This window comes from Miniopterus natalensis, chromosome 12 (assembly GCF_054644295.1).
Source record: "Miniopterus natalensis isolate mMinNat1 chromosome 12, mMinNat1.hap1, whole genome shotgun sequence".
Classification (NCBI taxonomy): Eukaryota; Metazoa; Chordata; class Mammalia; order Chiroptera; family Miniopteridae; genus Miniopterus; species Miniopterus natalensis.
The window spans coordinates 60,691,462-60,699,722 of NC_142092.1; the positions used below are offsets into that span (position 1 = coordinate 60,691,462).

The 8,261-nt window shown below is 45.6% G+C and overlaps 1 protein-coding gene across 1 annotated transcript in view; it reads left to right on the forward strand.

Annotated features, from left to right (window-relative positions):
* The window catches only part of BRINP1 (BMP/retinoic acid inducible neural specific 1), a 144,485-nt gene extending 142,668 nt beyond the window's left edge, over positions 1 to 1,817 (forward strand). The window contains exon 8 of the mRNA XM_087823223.1: positions 580 to 1,817. Coding sequence (XP_087679349.1) covers positions 580 to 1,720 — 1,141 coding nt within the window. The 3' untranslated portion in view covers positions 1,721 to 1,817. The remainder of the gene's footprint in view (positions 1 to 579) is intronic.
* Positions 1,818 to 8,261: the final 6,444 nt, after the last annotated feature.

The window sequence follows — 8,261 nt, forward strand, 5'->3', positions numbered from 1 at the left end:
AATGACATCTTTCTCACCTGTTTTGAAAAACCGCAATCAGGATCATGCAGGATCATCAGTATGGGAGCCCTACGCCGTGTCTAGAGTGATATCAAACATAATTGGTTTTTGTTGAGGTTGCGTGTTCTGTAACCTCGTGGGGGAATCTGTGAGGAGGGTTGAAACGTCCGATGCAGGTTAGGGTTACTTCCTCTTGCTGATTTTTTTTTTTTTTTTTTACAATCTGTTGTCATCCAGCAGGGGTGTTTGAGTTTAGACCCTTTAATTTCCCGAATCAAACTTATTCGGGGCTAACGTGTCATGGAATCACAGAGTTAGAAGGACCCCAACGAACGTGCGCCCCCAACCTTCACTTTACGGATAGGACACCGGACATACAAGGGGCAAGCACAGGGTCACATGGCTGGCCTGTGGTATCCCAAGGACTGGCAATGCCCGTCCCAGCCCTTCCTAGCCTGACGGTGCTGCCCAATCCCCTCCTTCCTAGGGCGGCTCCGGGCACACCATCAGCTGCGTGACCGTCGCTCACAGCCTGCCCCGGTGGTTAACGTTCTCCGTTTTCCCTCTGCCCCCCCCCAGGACAATTCAGCAGTGGCTGGCGAGGGTCCAGTCGCTCCTCTACTGCAACGAGAACGGGTTTTGGGGCACCTTCCTGGAGAGCCAGAGGAGCTGCGTGTGCCACGGGAGCACCACGCTGTGCCAGCGCCCCATCCCCTGCATCATCGGCGGCAACGACAGCTGTGCCATGTGCAGCCTGGCCAACATCTCGCTCTGCGGCTCCTGCAACAAGGGCTACAAGCTGTACCGAGGCCGCTGCGAGCCCCAGAACGTGGACTCGGAGCGCAGCGAGCAGTTCATCAGCTTCGAGACCGACCTGGACTTCCAGGACCTGGAGCTGAAGTACCTGCTGCAGAAGATGGACTCGCGCCTCTACGTGCACACCACCTTCGTGAGCAACGAGATCCGCCTGGACACCTTCTTCGACCCCCGGTGGCGCAAGCGCATGTCCCTCACCCTCAAGAGCAACAAGAACCGCATGGACTTCATCCACATGGTGATCGGCATGTCCATGCGCATCTGCCAGATGCGCAACAGCAGCCTGGACCCCATGTTCTTCGTCTACGTGAACCCCTTCAGCGGGAGCCACTCGGAGGGCTGGAACATGCCCTTCGGGGAGTTCGGGTACCCGCGCTGGGAGAAGATCCGCCTCCAGAACAGCCAGTGCTACAACTGGACTCTCCTGCTGGGCAACCGGTGGAAAACGTTTTTCGAGACGGTGCACATCTACCTGCGCAGTCGGACTCGGCTGGCCACCGTCCTGCGGAACGAGACCGGCCAGGGCCCCGTGGACCTGTCCGACCCCAGCAAGCGGCAGTTCTACATCAAGATCTCGGACGTGCAGGTGTTCGGCTACAGCCTGCGGTTCAACGCCGACCTCCTGCGCAGCGCCGTGCAGCAGGTGAACCAGTCCTACGCGCAGGGCGGCCAGTTCTACTCGTCCTCGTCCGTGATGCTGCTCCTGCTGGACATCCGGGACCGCATCAACCGCCTGGCGCCCCCCGTGGCCCCGGGGAAGCCCCAGCTGGACCTGTTCTCCTGTATGCTGAAGCACCGCCTGCGGCTGACCAGCAGCGAGATCATCCGGGTGAACCACGCGCTCGACCTCTACAACACCGAGATCCTCAAGCAGGCCGACCAGATGACCGCCAAGCTCTGCTAACCGGCCCCCGGCCCTTTTGTGGCGCAGACGTACCGGGACGCCACCGAGCAACAATAAATTAAAAAAAAAATTTTTTGTAAAGTGTAATTAATGTTCAGAGGAGGGAAGAAACACTCACACACACACACACACACACAGACACACACACACAAAACCTTCATTCGTTGGAAACTAAATAACGTTCTCGCAACTGTGTATCAAACCGTGGGGCATGTTTGTTCTTTCTATACAATGTTGCCAAGAAGGGTCTCAGCCTGGGGAAGAGCTTGGAGGAGCTGCCTGGGCCTCAGGTGCTGGATGCAGGGGAGGAGGGGCGTATGCCACGCGTTGTAAAGGTCTCTGCTGTGCAGGTGCTACGATGAACCGCGAAAGGGAAAGAGAGATATATGTAATGTACAACCGACACTGCCATTTTTCCTTGTGGGACGAAATGGACATAGATAAAGAAGATATTTCTTCGGGTAACGATTCCTTTTATGCCTTCTTCTTCGTGGTTCTTTTGACTCATGTTTGTTCGGGGTGGGGAGGCAATGACAGGGCTGTCTTACCCGCCCGGCTGCTCTTCCTGCTCCATAAACTGAAGCCCGCGGGAGCTGGACGACAGACGGGGTTGGGGAGAGGCATTCCCATAATCACGCGGGGTTAGAGCCACCTTAGGTATCCGCGGCGGAACCCCTCGGAACCCCTCGGAACCCCTCGATTTTTTGTTTGGGAGCCAGACTCGGAGAGAAGGGCACGGCCCTGGCGTCACACAGTTACTGCCTGAATGAGGACTTGAGTTCCCTGGCGGTCCCCTCCTAAATCATGCGCCACGCTCCTGTTTTCTCCTTCCAAGCAAAATGCCAAGGGACAGAGTATATTTCAGGCTCAGGTTGTTTTGATCGCTTCCCCCCCTCCCCCCCTTTTAATCAAGAAACCCCTTTCACCTACTTTTTCCAAAAAGAGAGGATGTCAGATTTCCTAGAAATATTCACATATTAAATTTTAATTTGAATAAAAATCAATAACCTAAATAAAGCAAAATAAGGTAGGTTTAAATATTGCGCTGGCCTGCCAAACTGACTTCCCCAGGGAAGTATCTAAAGAGTTGTTTTTGATTTACTCAGAATACACACACATCCATAAAATAATACCACCCCTTCTTTGGCATCTGTGAAAGCTGAGAAGCCTTGTGTGGAGGTGTGGGGGTCGAATCGGAAGGAGGGACTAAGAGAGAAAATGATTTCATGGCAGGCCCACCTGTAGAGGGTTTGGGCAGATGCCGCTCCATCTCCAGGAAGGCTGCCTTGATCTCTCTGCTGAGGTGGAACTTGCTGGCCGTGCTTCTGAGCATCTGGATCTTCGTTTCTGTATTGGCAGAGAAACAGGATCACACATTTTAGGGCTGGAAGAGAAAGCAGAACACCTGTGGTCTAAGCTTCTGCCCAGTGCAAATATGCGCTTTACCATCTTGGGGAGATGACTGCTGGTGGTAAACTGGGCCGTGTCAGGGACAGGGAGCTGATTAGCTCTACCTTCCACATTCTGTGGATTCCTCTCTTACTGAAGGGGAGAGAGAGAGCTCATTTCAGTTTGTGTTACAAAAAGATCTTGATTAGATAGTCCTCTCCTGTACCTTGGCCAGTGGATGCGAACCTTCCACCCACCGGTTCAGTTCAGGAATGGGCATTTCTCTCTCACAGTAATGCTATTCTAGACCAAATACAAAGACCTGTCTCAGAGGTCCCCAGAGCCTATGATAATGTGACTCAAGGAGAACACCATTCCCAACACGGTTTATTTTCAGATGGAAGAAGGAGAGGGACACCATGCATAAGAGGTAAAGAATTATCTAGTTTGTTTGTGTGTCAAGGGATATTTTTTTCCATAATGGTAAATTTCAGTTTTTTATACATTTCTAAACCAGTTTTAGCACTTAACATGCCCTTCACATTAATGTAGCTTTTTGGATCTCAGATTCTGAGAGGATTTGGCATTCGTTTAGGTTGGAAATTCTGCCTTCCAGAGGTCACATGGCAGCTGTTCACCAAGCACAAGATTTTGCAGGTCAGTAAATCATGAGACATGTTTTCAACACCTAGTCCATGAATGGGGCATATCAGAAACATGAAGATTTGTAAGGAAATGGTCCATGCTTTTGTGTCGCTCACAGACCAATGAAAAAGACAGACATATGCACCAATTAAAAAAATAACTAAAAAATAATCACAGTACACCATGATGAGTGCTATTGTGGGGTCAGGCACACAGAGAGCAGTCCTTAAGAACTGATAAACTCTGTTCAAAGGATTGGTGAAGGCATCCCATGGGCAAGTTCATGCTGAGTGTTGAAAATGAATAGGACTTGGGCAAATCGCAAGGAACAGAGGCCCAAGGAACAGAGAATGCAAAAGCACAAAGGTGTAAAAGGTATGGGGCACCTGAGGATGCGTTACAATAATAGCTATAGAAAGGTGGTGTCTTAAATGGTAAGCTACCAAGGAGAATAAGGATTTCGACTCTTATCTGAAGTTGAAATAACCACCCATAGTCTATGAGCTGGAGAATGAATTTAAGACTGATCATCCCTCAGTTGTCTCTCTTCCCCCTTTCAGCTCTACCTTCCAAAGACTCACGATCTAATAATCCCTCTATTTGCACAGCACTGTACAGATTGCTAGCAATTTTCATATGCACTGTGCTACTTAATTCTTATCACAATTCAGTTAGGGCCTTCAACCTGAGTTCTTCCACTAGGCTTCACCAACTCTGTGTGTGTGTGTGTGTGTGTGTGTGTGTGTGTGTGTGTGAGAGAGAGAGAGAGAGATCGAGAGAGAGGCCTCTTCTCTTCACCTTGAAAATACTAACTCCACTTCATATTGCAAAGAGAACACATTGAAAAGGTCAGGGAAATAGAGAAATTTTCAAGGACAGAGACAGATTCAGACATCAAAATATTTATTCAAAGGTGAAATGAAAATATTTTGCTATAAAAGGAGACAAAGTTCTATGGATTTCTGAGTCTCCTGTGCTGCTGGCCCTTTCAGCTAACAAAGATCCCCCCAAGCTGGGAGGAAAAAAGCCTGAAACCTTCAAGTGAGATTTTAATTCAATTAGTGTCTTACCAATTTGATGCAGCAACCAAGGACCTATGGTGTCTGATTAATATGCTGATGCTAAGGCTAAAGAGTGAACAGAATACCCATTTGGATAAGGCCTGGCAGCAAAGCGTGGCATTGCCATGGAAACCACAGAAGGCCATTAATTAGCTATCAAATAAAATCATTGGAAAATTCTGGACCCTGGCATATCTGCTCCCTTCAAAGAGGAGGCCAAGAAGAGGTCACACTAACAGCAAGGCTCCCTTCGGTGATTAACATCATAGGAGCACTGAGACTACATGTCACCAAGTAGGAGAAAAATTGGGAAGTATGGACACAATAGAATGGAAGAAGCTTTGGGTTATCCAAGTACAAGAATACAATTTTTAAAATGGAGCATCTTGTTAGATTGTCTGTGCTGATAAAATTATCTCATTGACAAACATTTTCTCCTATTCTCTTTTCTGTAGAAAGAAGGAATAATATGGTTCCACTAGATGGTGATAAATGATTGGGGGAAGAGAGCATAGAGTCAAAGGGTGGGAAGAGATTAACCCCTAAAATAACAGATAAAGCTTGTATAACTTTTAAATTAATAGGGAAAAAATTTACAAACAAAAGCAGAAAAGGAGAAAAATTTATTAAAATGTCTGGACACATAGGTATAATAACAATACTTACCACATCGATAATCACAATAAATGTAATTGGACAAAACTGGTCATTAAAAAGACAGAGGTAGTCAGCCTACAAGTTACGAATTAAAACATAAAGAGAAAGAAAGGTTGAAAATAAAAGGATAGGTAAAGACATACTAGGTAAAGATTAACTAAAAGGAAGTTGATGTAGCACTGTTAACATCAGTCAAAACAGACTTTAAGGCAAAATACATTATTAGACCAGTTTACCAAGGGAAGTGGAGAAGGGAGTGGACAGGTACAACCACAGGCTTTAAGAGCTAGAGGGGTCATTCAAGATCTGTCAATCTTCAACCTTCAGAGATGAGGAGCTATACCCAAAGTTATTCTACAAGTTTGAACACTGAGCATGAATTGAGTTCCCTTTTCACTATCTCAAGTATATTTTGGCTTAGAGCACATATCAAGTTAACGTAGTTCATACATGAGAATCCTGCCCTCAGGGAAGGCAATTTTTAACATAGGGTAAATATCTTGTTGGTAGTTATAGTCACTTTAATAAAATCCCAAATACACAAAACCCCAAATGTATTAAGTAGATATATTCTTTGTAAATACTAATAAAAAAAAAGAAGTCTTTAAACTGGAAAGTAATGTGCTTGGTTAAAGGATGGGCAGGAATGCATTGATAAGTATTGCATCACCAGTAGTTACAGAGCCTAGTTTACTGCACCTGGAACAATAGTTCATGAAGTTTAAAGGACAGAGTGCCCGTCCTCGTCAGTTCAGTGCCCGTCCTCGTCAGTTCAGTGCACTGTAACAAAAACACCACAGACAGCAAACATTTGTTTTTCACCTTTCTGGAGGCTGGAAAGTCCAAGATCAAGGTGGTGGCAGATTTGGTGTCTGGTGAGAATTCATGTCCTGCTTCACAGAGTGCCAACTCCACACCGTGTCCTCATAGTACAGAAGGGGCAAGGGAACTCTCTTGAGTCTCTTCCATAAGGGCACAAACCCCATCCCTTAGGACTCCATCCTCATGACCGAATCACCTCTCTGCCTCTTCCAATACCATGATCACCTTGGGGGTTAGGGTATCAACACAAACATTCAGTCTATAAAAGTGTTTAAATTAGTAAAAGAAAAGCCTTCGTTAAGTAGCTTGAAATAAACAAATGAGCTTCATGAATCACAAATTGGGTTTCTCTTTGAGTTGAGTATCTGACCTCTACCCCCAAACTTGCTTGCTTGGTAGGTAGCCACCAAAACTGTATTGGCTCCACCCAAGGGCCAATATTTCCCTAAGAATGAACAAAGATCCTCTTTATAGTGAAGGTTTCACAGTCTCAATAAAACTTCTAAATGGAACCTTTTACCCCAAGAAGAAAATGACATTGATAAAAATTTAAAATAAAAGCTTCAGAGCTGATGCTAAGGAGAAAGAAGGGATACCCAAGCTGCAGGTCCAAATTTTCATATTGACGTCAGCAGATGACTGTGCTCTCCCTGTCAAGTGATCTCTGTGAGCCTTAACCAGGGACAGAAGATTGGTCTGACTTTGCCGCAGGCCTGCATGAGTGAGGAAACTGTAATGTTCTGATAAATTAGAGGATGATTATAAACACTGCCAAGGGATTGTTAATTATATCATATTAATTATATAACACAATTATAAATTAATAATTATATCACCTAATATTTGGTTAGCGTACAAAAAGATGCCGAGCTTAAAACCTAGACTGAGGCGCTGCGTTTTTCTGAATTATTAGGCACCTGCAGAACTAAGGTTAGAACTCAAATTTCTTAGTTCCCAGGTTAGTGATATAACCATTCATTCAGCATTATTCCTGACATGAAAAATACTGGGGCCTAGTGCTCTGGCTATGAGCACAGACCTGGAGACGGGAGCTCAGTTACTTTCTGCCTGCACAAGGACTGAGACAGTGAACCTCTCTGGGACTCAATTTCCTCTTCTGTGAAAATGGGGTCTTAGTAGGTCCTATCTAATATGGTTATATGAGAATTGAGTCTATTTAAAGGGCCTAGAACAGTGACTGGTATATTGAAAGTTTATCTGTGTTACATAGATGGTAAAATTAAAAATAGACTTTAGATAACATGCAAATTAGTAATCTTAATAATAACTAAAAATCAACTCATCTAATTTTACAGGCCAAACACGACAGTAAGAACTTGAAGTGAGTTACTCATTTAACTTCCTGGCGACCCAATGGGGTGCGTCTAATTATCACTTCAGTTTTACACAGGAAGACACCGAGTCTTAGAAAGATGAAAAAACCTGTGTGTGGCTACATGGCTAATGATCTAATTTTGATTTGTAAGTCTCCAAAATCGGGTCTCCTATGCCATACAGTTTCCCCAGTAAGAGCATGTCAGTGATCTAAAAATGTTATCTATTAGAATAACCCAGACCTTAAAAGTCACCTGGCCCAGCTCTTAATATATAGCCATTAAATTCCCCTGTGAGCCGGAGTCAAGGGTATCCAGATAGCACTGACTTAATCACAGAGCTTAGGCAGGGAGCCAGGAGGAATGGGCAGTCTAAGACAGATTTTCCATCTGCAAGAGCAGGATCAGGCTCAGGGCCCACATACATTTTATACATGTTTAAAACACCTTCTCAAACACTCCAGGAGGCCCCCTGGTTCCAGGTCAGGCCACAGGCTCTTTAGGCAAAGTGCTATTGAAAGAAGAGTACTGAGGGAGTGAAATGGGCAGCTGGGAGCAGGAGATGAAAGCCATAGTCTGTTCCTCACATGGTCTTACAAAGAAGAAGCCTTCCATCTCCAGCCTGGTCAATTC